Genomic DNA, 15172 nt, shown 5'->3' with positions numbered 1-15172 from the left:
AGTAATATATGACTTGCAAGTCACTTTTGCTTTCCATTAGCATTGGCAATAAAAGTAATAATAATAATATTCATACTAATATTGAGTCAAATGTTAGACATGTATTAAATATGCTAAGATGTCAGCATCTTTATTATACCTGCATCTTTATTATTTATCACAAAATAAATCCTCACAATAGGCACAGTATAAAGACACACACTAACAATCAGAAAAAATGTTGAGGAGGAATGTTGATACAAACTCTGCTGTGTTGAGGTGTGGGGAATTGTTAGACGATTGCCTTCTAGTGTTTCTGAGGCTGTAACCCTGCTAATTACTAATCAAATATATATTTTTCATTGTTTCCATCAGAATGAATAGCATCCTTGTCCAGTGTCCATAATCTATCATATACCATTGAGCCAATCATCAACTGCCTTCTCATTAGCCAACACATCTCTTTGCCAGTCCACGTGCCATCTTAGGTTTGCGATGACTTTGCTGTAATACCTGCCCAAACTCTTCCGCCAAGAGATAAATTGCTGTTTGTTGTACAGTTGCACGGCCTGAGACACTTTTGGATATGCCACAATAATACGTAACTGCTCCTCCATGTATGCCCCAACTTGTGGGAATTTGGTCACCACGTTGTGAAGTTCTTCCTTGTCCAGTGTCAGGTCTACAAGAGAGGATGGGGGTGAAGGTGAAACAGCCACAGGTATAAGACTCCATACTAATGTTATAACAGTTGGTTGGTTTTTTCATAGGTGAGAGACTACCTAACATCACTAAATACTAGTCATATTTTATTAACAGCATATAAGGTGCTCTTCTCAGTATAACAATGGAAATATAAATGTTCAAGAATGTAGCAAATCAAATATTTTTTACATCTTTTACGTTTCTTATGATTTCATGTGAATCTCTATCTGAAGTTCAGAGAAAGAGAGAAAGAGAACGAGAAAGAGAAAGAGAAAGAGAGAGAGAAAGAGAAAGAGAGAGCGAGAGAAAGCAAGGGAGGACTTCCTCTCATTCTGCAAATTAACAAAAAGTAAACACCAGTAGAAGGAACACAGTGATATTGCTGCTCTCTCCTCCTCCTGGTGCTAACTCAGGACTCCCAGAAGGCCAGAAAGAAAGTGTGCTGGTAATATCTACTCACTGTGTCATTATATTTTGGCAGGTTAAGAATCGAGAGAGCGAGAGAGAGCGCGAGAGAGAGCGTGAGAGAGAGAGAGAGAGACAGAGACAGAGAGAGAGAGAGAGACCATCATGTCAGGGGACTGACCAAAGAGCTGTGGGGGGATACTCTGACCATCTGCATAGGCAATGTACTTCCACCGGCCCTTCCTCAGCATGTAGGTGGAGGCGTTGGCATTACATCCGTGGTACTCGCTCAGAGCCCAGCCCGGATGGGTCTCAGCTGGACTGGCGCCAGGCCGGGAGAGCAGAGGGAGGAGAGAGTGTCCACTCAGGGGGCCCGGTGCCGGGATGCCTGCAAGCGCTGCAGAACACAGAGAGGTGTTGCGCTTTCATTCAATACATACACTTTTTATTCATTTCACTGGCTGGAAACGGGAACAACCACCAGTCAAAAATACAATGTTTTAGTGGGATGTGTCAATCAATCCCCACGTGTTGTTCAGACGCTCCCCGCTTCTCTTACCCATGATGGTGGGGTAGAGGTCGACCAGGGACACCGTCTGGGTGGACTGCAGACCGGAAGCCAGTCCGGGGCCCGCGATGAGCAGGGGGACGTGGGCACTGCCCTCAAACATGGACATCTTGTAGTACTGCCGGTGCTCCATGGCCAAGTCCCCATGGTCGGCGGTGAACATCACTATGGTGTTGTCCAGCAGCCCAGCGGACCGCAGGGCCCCAAGAACCTGGCCTGGGACCGGTAAAATAACAGACAGAGCAGAAAACGTCTATTAAGGCCTAAAGATGCTTTCAAGTAATAATGCTGTAAATGTAACAGGCTCATGATTAAAAATGTTTAACCTCTGTTTGTTTGTTAAAAAACATATGATAAATAGCAGATTTAACCACCATTACTGTACTCACCAAGCATGGCATCGGCCTCAGCACACATAGCGTAGTAGTAGGCCCGGATGTTCCTGATCTCCTCCTGGGAAAACCCTCCGCTGCAGTTCTTGGTGAAGGTGGAGTAGTAATCCACCGGGTGCATGGCTGACATGGGCAGCCATTTGGGAACAGAGATGAGTTCCAAGGATACCTTTGGGGTCGTAGGTGTGTGTGTGTGTGTGTGTTTGTGCGTGTGTGCGTGTGTGCGTGCATGGAAAAGCAAAGGGGTTAATGTTGGTTTGTTTGTTTTCTCTCTCACATACAACACCAGCTGAAAGGTGATCCAGAACACAGACACATGGTCCTCTAAGGCGGAGCCTACAGAGAGCACCGAGAGCTCCCGTACCTTTTTGAGCCAGTACGGGGAGGTCCGGAAAGTGGATCCCCCTCCCGTGGGCCCCAGGGAGTCGGTCTTGTACGCGTGGGGGAGGTTGAGGCCGAGGTAGAGGGCGAACGGCTGGTGCAACCGCCCAGCCGTGTCCCGTAGCCACTGGGTGGCGCTGTCCGCCGTCTCCCAGTCCTTCGTCATGACCCGGACTGTGGACGCGTTCCCGACCAGTTGGGTCACGGGCCGGCCCTCCTGCCTCAGCAGGAACTTCACGCCGCGGGTCCAGGCCTCCACACGATTACTGGGTTAAAGTTGTACAGAGAAAAAAAAAAACACCACACAATGAATGAGAATTCCTCACTTGGAAATATGTGACGACATGTATACACACACAGGCACACCCAAACGCACACACGCACACAAACACTTGCGGGTGTGTGAATGAAATAAAATGTCCTTTTCTTGCTATATCCGTTTGAATTCGTACAACCCTGTTGGCTTGTGTCCTGACGAGCCATCAAAGCTTTCCCCTACCTGATCGAGTGGCTCCCTGAGGTGTAGTCCAGCTTGCCCAACATGTTCGTCTGATAGCCACTCTTCTCTAACGAGTCCATCCACGTTGTAGCGTTACCGTCAAGGCACTTATTGTTGTTCCAAGACTGGGTAAGGTGAGCAAATTGGCCACTCCACATAGCTTGACAATGGGGCAAATATCATTTAAATATAAGTTTAAGGGGTTGTACAATGGCCCCCAGTAACATGTACGCATAATAATGGCAATAACAAATCCACAATGATGCATGGATAATTGTTTTGTTGTTATTGTACACCATGCATTTCTATTCACGTCTATTACAAACCAATTACCTGCAGATTTGAAATTAATTCAAGTTATGAGAATTCTTACATGCTCTTGAAGGGCAGCATATTGGAGAATTTGTGTAGGCATCTAGAAAGGTGGTTCCCAGTCCTCTAAGGTAGTTTATATATGGAAGTTGCACTACTCTTCTGCCAGGATCAAAGGTTAGTCGTCCGTCCTTTATTTTGAAAAATAGAGGAGAGAAGGGAATGGGGTCTTACAAACGTTATTTACACTTTTCCAATCGAACGAAACAAGTATAACTTACATGTTGCGCATAATATATAACACACAGTGTTTATGAGAATGGGAAAGAGACACTCACGAAAGCATCAGCCATCACCATGACAATGTTGGGTCGGGTACGATTGTGGAAAAGACATTGCACAAAACTTTGACAGAGTACAATCCACACAACGAGGTGAAGCATCCTTAAATGTTGCTGCTGTGGCGGTTCGCCATGGACCTATAAAGAAAGATCCTGTGTTCACACAGGATTCATAGGGAGTAAGAGTCGACTCCTGATTCCATCACGTCCGTTCTGGGCGTCGATTCTCCAAATAATTGGACTTCGAGTCGACTCCACCTGCAGGCTCGACTCCAAACGGTGGAATTGAATAAAACTATTTAATTTAGTAAGCTCTGTCGTTTTTTTTCATTTTAAATCCTATCTGCACCAATGTGTGTTTGATTCCTTTAGCCTGATCCTTTTCACTGGGGAGGAGGAATCAAATACGAAAAATAAATTGAACTGATAATAATGGCGTCTCTTTGCATATACTTAAATATCACTAAAACGATTTTAAGCAGTGCTTTTAATGAATAATGTTTGTATGGGTTTGTGTACATATTTTCGATTGAATTAGAAAGTCAGGCGCGTCTTTTCATGTATTTTAGGTTTATGTAATGCATTCCCATGGCCTTTAGGTGGCAGCATTTTACCATGAAATGAAGATTATTCGGCCTCACCAACCCCACTGTGACTGAATGCGGTGCAATCCAGGTGGAATTCCTTGTCTAGAGACTCTGTTAAACCACCTGTAGCTTTATGATGTTCCGTAAAGGTTCTCCCAAGGAACATTTTCAATTACTGTACTACAGCACCATTGTTCACATACCAGTTGTGATTCTTGGTGATCCAAGCATGAAACGCATCAACATAGGTTGAATATTACACAATATGTAGAATATTATGTCATGTTTCCATTACATTGAAACCCTATGCAAACAAATATTAGATAAGAAATACCCAACCCTGGCCGGCACAACCAAAACCAGTGATGTTCTGCTATTAATTAAATCAAATTCAATTAAAATTTGTCTATTCAACAGGTGATGCCTGTTTCAAAGCACTGGTTCGTTTCCTAACCGCCAGGTGGCGTTTGTTTGTATTCTGCGTGCATCAGCGTTCATACCCCAACCCCCAGCCTGTTTGCCTGTACAGCCCTAACTATATAGACAAACGTCAAGGACCTTTTTATTAGCGCTACAAAGGCGCTATGTTTTGCCTATTTTGGCCACATCTTTACGCACACCAAATATAGTCTCCATCGGGACGCATTGTTCTGCACCGAGGAAACATTGTTTTCAGCATATAGTACGAAGTCTTCAATTTCCACGAGAATCTACAATTGGTGCAGCAAATGAACAACGACGTGTTGTAAACCTGGAACTGAGACCACACATGCAGATTGAGTTATAAATGCTGAATCAAACACCAGGCTCGCAATGGCACCTATACAAACGCAATACAGGCCTCGTACGATTAAGGCGATTCTGCTTTATTTGAGAATTACATTTGAGAATCACATTTGAAACTACCAAATAAACACGTTTCCTCGAAATATAAATTGTATTTTTGTTCATCATTGGCCCTTTTCCTTTAGATGTCTGTCAAACTGTTCTCAAAAGTTGTCATCTGGCTCCACGCCACCTTCCTCTCTCCCTTGTCCTCAAAGACGGAAGGTGGGGGCAGTGGAGTCGTGCGCATGCTCAGTAGGTTGTTTTTCACCAAAGCGACGCTTAAAGTGCGCTGCGCGAAGCGAGCTCCTCGTCTTTGACTAGAGACCAACGCGCGAGAGGCGGACGGTAACAGCATCCACTGCTGTTATTCCAGCCATCACACCTCAATGAACTGTTCGCAGAGAAAGCACTGATCTGTCTGTGCCTACTGCTTTTTTTTGGCAGGGCAGATACTGATCAGTGTCTTGACGACTACACCTTTTTTTTAAATGAGATTATTTTTTTCCTAGTATTTTTTATTTTATTTCTAGGGTCTCTCCCCCTAGCCCTTTGCTTTCCACCATGGTGCTCGGCAAGGTGAAGAGCTTCACCATAAGCTACGACTGTCTGAACGACAGCAACGTGCCCGTGTTCTCCAGCGGGGACTCGGTCTCAGGGAGGGTGATCATTGAAGTCACCGGAGAGATTCGTGTCAAATCCCTGAAGATCCACGCAAAGGGATTCGCCAAAGTTCGTTGGACTGAGTCGAGAAACGCTGGATCCAACACTGCCTACACGCAGAATTACACGGAAGAAGTGGAATATTTGAGCCACAAAGACATACTCATTGGACACGAGAGAGGTAAGAGATAACGAGTGCATTTGAGGAAACTTGGGACTGTGACTATGGTGCTCATTGTACTTGTGGGTCAGGTTAATCTGGAATGGGTTTTGCCCTGGAAATAAGTATAATCTTCACATAATGAATAGAGACCATCCAAGATATGGATATATGGATATCGAATAATGTATGACTGTTTTAGATTGGCTGCTGCTGTTCAAAAGCACACGTTGTTTGTCCCAATGTGAGCCGGCCGAATGAATGACAGTCATGGATGCATCACCTTGTTTTTTGGTGAAAGAAACCTTTGTGTCATCGTTGGAAATGAGCACTCAAAGCACCGCACGTTTGGCCAGTAAACGGTGAGGTGATAGTTTGGTAGTTTTTCGCGGAAAGGTGTCGCATTAGGTGGTTTCTTTGTACATTTTCTTAAGTTTCCACCCATTGTTCAAAGCGGTTCAATCCTGTTCACAAACTGGATGGGTAGGGGGGTGAAGGGACTGGTCTAGCCGCGCGCTGATTGGCTCAGGTGCTCGTGTGTCGCTGATGACGTCATGGCTTTGCAGAAAGTGACAGAAGGAACTGCAACTTTGCAAGCCTCTGCAACATCAATATTGAAAACACCATATTAGGAAACAGAATTACAATTCTGCACATTGGTTTGAAATGCAGACGTTTTAAAAGCTACGGCTTGTCAACCAAAGTAATGACTTTAAAAAATGATGCATTTGTAAAATTGCAAATGTTTGCCTGCAGCTCTTGCGTGCATCGGCCAGTTAAAGCCCCAAAGTTCAGATCTAGAGAATGCTGTCCTATCAAACGTAGATGTGCAAATGTGAAATGATCGTAAGCTATGGAGAGCTTATTTGTCCGTTTCTGCTATCGATCCTTGTTGACATCTGCAATATTTTATATCGTAGGCCTATATATATATATATATATATATATATATATATATATATTTGTATATATATATATATATATATATATATATATATATATGCGTTTATAAATGCATTGAGCCAGTATTTACGTGGCTCTCATTTATTGTCTGGGGGTGTAAAAATCCTCGAATTCATCGTGTGCATAGTATCAATGAATAGGCAAATTGTCCCTGATCTCTTTTGCACTGCACGAATCCGGCCTGTAGGGGGCCGTTCCTGGCAGTGAGTCGTCTAGGCTGTGAGCCAGTGACTGCATGCCGCACAATGAATGCGTAATGAGGGAGACCGGCTTGGGGAAGCTGCTTGCACCGGTTTAGGCCGGTCTCCTCCTGCTGAAGTCTGCCGTTTGAGTGACAGCTCGGGAGTTGTTTACCACACGACTGTGCGGCTGCTGAAGGCGGTGCGGGAGGGGAGGGACAGAGGGGGAGTGCTGACTGAGCTGGCAGAAGCACAGCCGCCTGCCGATATTATCTTGATTTTAGATTATTATTTTTTTATATGACGCGATTTGAAACCACGCCAGCTCAAGATAAACCATCCGTTTCTAACGCAAAGGCATTTGAATACAATTCGATGACCTTAAAAGGTGCAAAAGAGATGGACTATTGGAGATGATGGGATAGAAATTTTTGTTACCTTATTGTACCTTATGTTAGCCTATTGAGTGAATTATTTCATTTAGTCCGTAATAGTTATATTTTGAGCGATTTTTGTTGTTGTTTGCATAACACAGAACGAGCAATTGAAATACACATTTTGAATGCTTGGTATATTTAGGGGATTATGATGATGATTCTGTGCCACCTGTCATTTTACTGCAATCGATATGTTACCAGAACTATTAAAAGGCCAATTTACAGTGCGTTTTTATTTTTCTCTTTGTCTCCCCTGCCTTGTGTTTTGATATGACTTGCAGGCGCCACCGTATACAGCATGTATCCCAGGTACAGTATACATGTGTTTGGAACATTTTCCTCCTTTTCTTTCAGACGACGACAACTCAGAAGAAGCTCTCACCACTATTCATTCAGGGAGACATGAGTATGCATTCAGCCTCGAGCTTCCAACAACGTGAGTCTCCCCTTCATGGCCTCGGGCAATCATCTATTCATATCCTAGATATTCGTTTTAGTACTCGCGTATTTATACAGACATTCTCAAAGTAGATGCCTATATGTGTTTAAGTGCTATGAAATGCATTGCATTTCAAGTGTTGTGTTTTTCTGGAGCCCGTCGGACTGGAGATGACCCCCTCCCTGTGAATCTTCTCTCTCCCCCAGACCTCTGGCTACCTCTTTCGAAGGCAAGCATGGCAGTGTTCGCTACTGGGTGAAGGCCGAGCTGCACAGGCCGTGGCTCCTGCCCATGAAGACAAAGAAGGAGTTCACGGTCTTTGAACACATCGACATCAACACTCCATTACTGCTGGTAAGCCTATGGGGGGAGAGTCACCCCTTTATCCGGCCTGGTCCCTCGGTGTTGCTGATCGAGGTCTTAGCGTTCGCTACTGAAGGGGATCACTTCAGACAGGCCCACTTTAACCGCAAAGCGTTGCGAAACACCCGAGACAAAGGCCAACTGTTTTTGTTATCGCATAATATGAAGTCAACAGTTTTTATTATTGCATAAAGGCTGAATGGCCGTGCAGCCTTAATACAATTACTTTCATAACGCGATGACGATAATGTGAGTAACCGGTGACAATGGAGCTGGATGGATGTGGGTCTAGAAAGGAGAAGTGAGAGTTTGATACCACACGTCAGCCACCGTGTTTCAACACAAAGCGTGACACTGTGTGTTCCTCTGGGCCTCCACAGAAGGAAGGGAAAAAAGGGAAAGCTGGCTCTTGCCAAACCCAACCGATCAACACCAGCGAAAGGTGACCGCGACAGAGGTCAGAGCTAGTCTGGTTCAGGCTAGTCACCGTGCTCCCTTAATAAAGTTAGAGACCCATTGATTGCCCACGAGATAAAGGAGGCACTCGCGAGATTGTCTTTCTTTTTGTTGTTTGCTAATCTTTCTTCTTCTGTTGTTTTTCTCTCCCTCAGTCACCCCAGGCCGGCACCAAAGACAAGACGCTTTGCTGCTGGTTCTGCACCTCAGGTCCTATCTCCCTAAGTGCCAAAATAGAGCGGAAGGGGTACACCCCAGGTGAGGAGCCGATGGCCACCTTGACCATCCTGAAGTGATTAGACATGAATTACTGTATTGACCTGTTATAACCGGGGAAACCATTAAAACCAGTACCAGACTGAGTTAATTATTCAAGCATGGCTTCCTTCACTTGCTTGTTTTCTAAACATACATTTCCCCGCCCCCCTCCCGCCGACCAGGCGAGTCTATCCAGATCTTCGCCGAGATCGAGAACTGCTCGTCCCGCATGGTGGTGCCAAAGGCGGCCATTTACCAAACCCAAACCTTCTACGCCAAAGGGAAGATGAAGGAGGTCAAGCAGCTGGTGGCCAACCTGCGGGGCGAGTCCCTCTCCTCCGGCAAGACGGAGACCTGGAGCGGCAAGATGCTGAAGATCCCCCCCGTGTCCCCGTCCATCCTGGACTGCAACATCATCAGGGTGGAGTACTCCCTCATGGTGAGCACCGCCACCCACCACCTCAGGGAGATACGTTTGTGTCTCGGGATGGATGCTGTATAAAAATGTTGTTAAAAAATGAAATGTTTGAAGAAATGATAGATCGATTTCGATGTATAAATCATCCCACTCAGTACCAGAAAGTCAACTTTGGTAGATTCATCTGTATCGATGCTTCCATATTAAGGGGTGACACATTGTTACCTGTGGCTAGTTTACCAGTTACTAGTTTACCAGTTACTAGTGTACTGTAAAACGTGGCAATAGATCTACATGTTACTCTTAGAGAAGTACCCTTTAAATGACCCGGCTCAGACCCCAGCTGGCTAAACACTCGCTGACACCGTACCTGGTAGTCTGTCCACACACACGGCTAAGGGGATTACCCGGGGAGATCTGAGAAACACCTGCCCTACCCGGCGCTTTACCTCGTCACACTGGACAGCCTTCGCTCGCTCTCCAAGGTTAGCGTTTGCATGAGCGTCGTATAAACTCGTCATACGATTGACCGGCACGCAGCAGTCACACCTCTCTCGCACATCCGGTTTAGACCGCGTGGGAGAACCACATGTTTCGTCGCCTCCACCGGTGTCACACTGTTGAGCCTCAACGGTTTTATTCTTAAAAAGGTTAGCCGTAGCTCAGCCTCACAACGTTTTCTTTCTTCTTCTGTGTCGGCGCTCAGGTCTACGTGGACATCCCCGGGGCCATCAACCTGTCCCTCAACCTGCCCCTGGTCATCGGCACAATCCCCCTCCACCCCTTCGGCTCCCGGACCTCCAGCGTGAGCAGTCAGTGCAGCATGACCAGCTGGCTGGGCATGGCCCTGCCCGAGAGACCGGAGGGTACGTTCACAGCGCGCAACGCCGCCCACTGTACCACCGACTACCCCTGAGAAACACGCCACTCGTATATTCACACAATACAAATAACGTTACGGAGGCTCGGAAATGGGGGAGATATTACTCTTACAATAGTACTTGTTGTAAGTCGCTTTGGATAAAGCGTCTGCTCTGGCAGCTAGACCTAACCCCAGTTCTCTCTCCCTCTCTCTCTCTCTCTCTCTCTCTCTCTCTGTCTCTGTCTCGTTCTCTCTCTCTCTCTCTCTCTCTCCCGTGTAGCTCCCCCAAGCTATGCAGAGATCGTGACCGATGAGCAGCGTCAGAGCAGTCTGGACGTGGCCCCGGCACGCGAGGAGCTGGACGGACCGCTCTTTGCCTACATCCACGAGTTCCGCTTCCAGCCGCCGCCCCTCTACTCCGAGGTAGGCCCAATGCCATCACCGACGTAGAAATAGATATCATCCATGATGGGCCAATGGGCCATTCTGCTTATAAATAATCTATTAAAGGTAATACATGTATTTGTGGGACTGTGTAGCTTATAATTCCTATATCAAAAGTAATACATGTCTTTGTGGGACTGTGTATCTTAACAATAATCTATTAAAGGTGATCCATGTATTTGTGGGACTGTGTATCTTATAATTAATCTATTAAAGGTAATATATATCTTTGTGGGAGTGTGCATCTTATAATTAATCTATTTAAGGTGATCCATGTATTTGTGGGGCTGTATCTTATTGTGTTCCCTGTGTTTTCCTGGCAGGTCGACCCTAACCCCGACCAGGCCAGCTGCCCAGAGGTACGCAGGCTGGACGCGTGTCCGTCTCGCTGAGGGAAGCCCACACGTTCTGAACCCGAAGAATTCGAGGGGAACTCCAGAAAAAATACCTCCCTCCAAAGGTCTCCTCTGCTTTGTCCATTTCTTTTCCCCGGCGACGGTGTCCCACGCACTCGGTCGTCGAGGGGGAAAAAAAACACAAAGTAAACCGACCGACCAACACACAGACTTGGATGAAACGACCATTATCTGTTAGCTGGGACTCACATCTCTCCTGTCCTCCTCAACAAGAAGGAAAGGGACGTCAGTGGTTAGGGGTATCCCTTCCTTCCCGTGTCCGCCCGTTCTCAGGAAGGCACCGGGAGGAAACATTCAACACCCGACGCATAAAGGCCCCCAAGCGAGCGGAGGCCGCCCCCTGGTGGTGGAGACGACACCCGGAAGGGGGATTAGGATGATGATGAAGAGGAGGATTTACCAGGGCTCCGTCTGGCCCGACCCGTCCTCATCCCTGTTGGTTCTTAGACCCATGGCACATAAGGACACGGCTCAGAGCTGAACTAATGGTGTTCCGAAAACCTCGACAGAGGACGTGGGTGGGGTCGGAGCTGGAGAGGGTATGGCGCGAGTGCAAGTGTGCTGCGGTGTTGCTATCACGGCAGAGCAAAGACATGACTTCCTCGATCTGCCTCGTTTGGGATTTTTGTTTTGCACATTTAATTTGCTTGAGTTGTGTGGCTCCATCTGATGATAATAGAAAAAAATACGAAAAATCACTAATAGTTTGGTCACAGCATTTTTTTTGTTTTTGTTTCGCTGGACTGAAAACGAAAATGCAGGTTTGACTCCTCATACTCTTCTGTTTCGCACATCGTCGAGCGATGCGGGAAACGTGACTGGTTTTAAAAAAAAAAAAATGACAATGCACTGAAAGAGGTCAAGCTGTTTGAAGATAATACTCTTTTGTTTTCCTTAACAACTTTGAAACTAACTTAACCAGACCGCAGAAAACGATACCTGCACCTGTAACTCTTTAAGTTGTGTCCCTCTGGGCATCGATCCAAGCGTCGCTCAACCCCTTATTGCGTTTAGTCGGCTTTCTGTCCGTCTTTCTTTGTGTTTGGCTTGACACAGAACGCCTTCCAGCCTATTTTGATTTAGTTTCCTTTGCTTTGTGTCGCCGTTACCCTGGATTTGAACTAGAGAGGTGCAGACGGGAGGTTGACACTCGCTAAATGCTACCCGTACGGCTCGCATTCCCCTGGTGCTCCGAATGGGCCGCAGCCTTCTCTACTCCAGATCTCAGGGAAACCCTGATGTGCATTACTGCCTCTATAAAGCACTGTCTCAGGTGGTCTTCTCACTCGCCAAAATGTAATAGAGAAAAAAAGAGAAGGAAAAAAAAGCTGTTTTTCTTTTAAATTGCAAAGTCACATTTTTTTTTAAGTAAAACTACCAAAACAAGAGAGAAGAGACATACAGTGAAGCAATGCAATTTTCTGGCATAACGACATTCCCTTTTTGTCCTGCTGCACATGCTCAGTTCATCCAATCTGTCGATTTTACCAGACCCGTGAAGCCAGAATGCTTTAAAAGTTAAAAAAAATAAAAATAAATTTCAAAAGATATTGCAGGAAAAACGTTTTTCCTGCTGCGTTAAAATACGCAGCTCCAGCTCAACATGATTGGCTGGGGCTGTTCCTAAACCTCAGCTCCAACTGGCCAGAACAAGTAGTGTTAGGTTGACATGAGTAATACATTGGTTTTTAAACTCGTTCAACACAAACGGCCAGCTGGAGCGGAAGTTTAGAACCAGAGATTAGATACGTGTGACTTTTTTTAACAAGAAGAAACTGCATTCAAAGGTGAAGGTCTGGATAAATTCAAATGGCAGTTACCCTGCTAAATCTAGTCCAGCAGTGTTGTTTAGGACATTGGTCAAATTGTTATCCTTTACTCAATTTTCGTTTTTAAGTTTACATTTCAACGCAGTGAATACAAGTATTGTATTTGCCAAGTTTTTAGCTCTTTTCTTTTTGTGTGAGTATACGCGCTTGTCGAGATAAGGCCACCTGGAATCGAGCACCATTGACAGTTATCAACAAACTTCAGAGTTCTGAAGCAAACTTATCTTAGTGGCCTTGAGAAGAAAAGACCTGTAATAATTCTTTATTCTTCAGTGTCTGCATTTATTTCAGCCTAGCTCTCGTTCCTCTCTTCTAATTGGTTTGTCTGAATGTCGACACTTTTCCATGTTTATTCAAAGGGACGAAAAGGGAAAGACAACAAAAGTGGAGTGTTCTGCAAATGTTCCCCAGACAGGCTTCCCCGATTTAATGTCTGTGGTTGTTTTTCTTTTTCCTTAGCTTAAATCGGGCGAGTTTTTCCATGTGTTTTATGGGCATTGATATAGTTAGCTTCACCGTACGGCTACATGCAGCATAGTTGGTATCTGGCTAGCCTCTCTGGGTATCTCTGGGTAGTGGGGGACCGTGGCTGTTGACCAGCCCCCATCCCCCCCTGCCAAGAAGCACTTCCTTCACATAGATTCATAGACGAAAACGCCAATTCCAAGACAATAGCATTTATGTAGTTGTATTTCTTTGTAATTTTTCGCTTGGACTTGATCTTAGGGAATGTGTATCAAGCTAACTATATTGAATAAGCTCACAGATTTGTTTCAGGTTGGTTTCGATTCCATAGTCAGTTGGCCTGGGCCTTTTCATTTTTTACTAGTCCAGGGTCAGAACTAAGCTAAACTCCTGACTTGGAAAAGACAGGAACCGAAATGTTACCAGATGAAAGGAATTGGGATAGGGGATCTGAAACATTTTAGAAACAAAGTGCAATATTAGTCTTTGAATTTCATTATTTTCCATTTTTATGTCCTGTTAATTTTTCTTTTTTGTCTAATAGTTTTGTTTCATGCGGATGTGTAGATATTCTATGAATATGTGTTCTGAATGATTTAACTCTTGTCTTGTTCTTCCATTTGAGTTGAATAAACTTTTGTTCCAAATTAATATGAAAAGCATTTGTTTCTTCTTTCATCCATGAAAAAATTCAAACATTTGAAGCAATTCCCGTCTCTTATGTCCAATCAACACAAAGAATGAGAAACACAACAGATATGCTGGAACACAGCAGCCAGATACCATTTGTAGTTTGGTCAAAGCAGCTCTATTACGGTTCTATTTTGATAACCAGAACAACAGTGCCCCTAAAGGTTGAATGAATAACTGCATATCCTTTCTCTGCAGATTATATGATCTTTGGAGTGATTTCTTTATATGCTTTTAAATTTGACCTGAATCAATATAGATGTTTTTTGAGGGACAACGAGTCCGTCACTTCAACGGCAATAGGTTCAGGTTTAAGGGTGTCAGCCAGGTATGTTCTGTATCTTGGATTATTATAGCGTTTTTGACACTGTTGGGCTTTGTCTAGCAGCTTGTTTGTTTCAAGGGCAAGGTTCAGTGCTAAAATGATAAAAGTTGGATAGAGTGCTCCTTGCTCTAGTCAGAAAATGCAAATCCGTTTAATATTTAATATCTATTAAGTACTTGTGTTGTGCACTGAACTCAGAATTGTATAACAGTTTTTTTGCAATGTATTGGCCAACTAATATCCAAAACACTCTCAATTATGTTATTTAATATTGAATGTCAAATTGATGTCCAAATAGTATTTTGAATTAGTATTTATATTTAACTTCTTTCTAAACGTTTTCTATTCCTTTGTGCCTTAGCATGGACTTGGAAGGCTTGACTACGACTATGACTACAATCCAGACTATTACCCGATGTGAGACACAAGGAGAAAGAGTAGCCAACTCTCTCTAGGATTAGACAGTGAAATCAGACACACACACACACACACACACACACACACACACACACACACACACACACACACACACACACACACACACACACACACACATAGAAATCGCTGGCCAGCTACAGGTTACCATGATTTATTGAGCCACTGTTGAATCATGCAGGCACTAGCGGGGCCTCAGCCATGATGAAAGAGGGTGTAGAGGGCTGTGTAACATTTCAATATCCCAGCTCATCATTCCAGACACATCTCTGTTGTAGCCAGACGACTCCTGCGTGTTGTAGGACACACTACAAAGAGGAGGTCATCTTTGTTTTTGTTGCGTATTTTTGCACATGAATTGGATGCGCCTTCGTAA

The 15172-nt window shown here is 44.7% G+C and overlaps 2 protein-coding genes across 2 annotated transcripts; one reads left to right on the top strand and one right to left on the bottom strand.

The window, feature by feature from the left end:
- Window positions 1-34: 34 nt before the first annotated feature.
- On the bottom strand, window positions 35-3741 carry arsk (arylsulfatase family, member K). Its single transcript, XM_079754749.1, has 8 exons — window positions 3580-3741; window positions 3303-3432; window positions 2930-3089; window positions 2414-2696; window positions 2047-2218; window positions 1649-1873; window positions 1271-1486; window positions 35-661 (listed from the first exon to the last, which is right to left on the bottom strand). Exons 1-8 carry the CDS (start codon window positions 3682-3684, stop codon window positions 390-392), a joined length of 1563 nt encoding a protein of 520 aa, XP_079610875.1. The 5' UTR covers window positions 3685-3741; the 3' UTR covers window positions 35-389.
- Window positions 3742-5321: 1580 nt separating this feature from the next.
- arrdc3a (arrestin domain containing 3a) lies at window positions 5322-13542 on the top strand. Its single transcript, XM_079737976.1, has 8 exons — window positions 5322-5838; window positions 7751-7832; window positions 8042-8189; window positions 8810-8912; window positions 9095-9351; window positions 10037-10196; window positions 10473-10615; window positions 10960-13542. The coding sequence occupies exons 1-8, from the start codon at window positions 5559-5561 to the stop codon at window positions 11026-11028; spliced, it is 1242 nt and encodes a 413-aa protein (XP_079594102.1). The 5' UTR covers window positions 5322-5558; the 3' UTR covers window positions 11029-13542.
- Window positions 13543-15172: the final 1630 nt, after the last annotated feature.

This window comes from Pollachius pollachius (assembly GCF_949987615.1).
Source record: "Pollachius pollachius genome assembly, chromosome: 1".
In the NCBI taxonomy this organism is placed as follows: domain Eukaryota; kingdom Metazoa; phylum Chordata; class Actinopteri; order Gadiformes; family Gadidae; genus Pollachius; species Pollachius pollachius.
Note: the sequence above shows the minus strand (reverse complement) of the source record. Positions and strands in the feature narration are given on the sequence as shown.

What these genes read in the sequence shown, in the direction of transcription:
- arrdc3a (XM_079737976.1), top strand. Translation starts at nt 5,559, where the DNA reads ATGGTGCTCGGCAAGGTGAAGAGCTTCACCATAAGCTACGACTGTCTG. An exon ending in ACTCATTGGACACGAGAGAG is followed by an intron (nt 5,839 to 7,750) that starts GTAAGAGATAAC and finishes CTTTTCTTTCAG; the next exon opens with ACGACGACAACTCAGAAGAA. An exon ending in AGCCTCGAGCTTCCAACAAC is followed by an intron (nt 7,833 to 8,041) that starts GTGAGTCTCCCC and finishes TCTCTCCCCCAG; the next exon opens with ACCTCTGGCTACCTCTTTCG.
- arsk (XM_079754749.1), bottom strand. Translation starts at nt 3,684, where the DNA reads ATGCTTCACCTCGTTGTGTGGATTGTACTCTGTCAAAGTTTTGTGCAA. An exon ending in ATGCTGCCCTTCAAGAGCAT is followed by an intron (nt 3,090 to 3,302) that starts GTAAGAATTCTC and finishes CCCATTGTCAAG; the next exon opens with CTATGTGGAGTGGCCAATTT. An exon ending in CCTCTACCCCACCATCATGG is followed by an intron (nt 1,487 to 1,648) that starts GTAAGAGAAGCG and finishes TGTGTTCTGCAG; the next exon opens with CGCTTGCAGGCATCCCGGCA.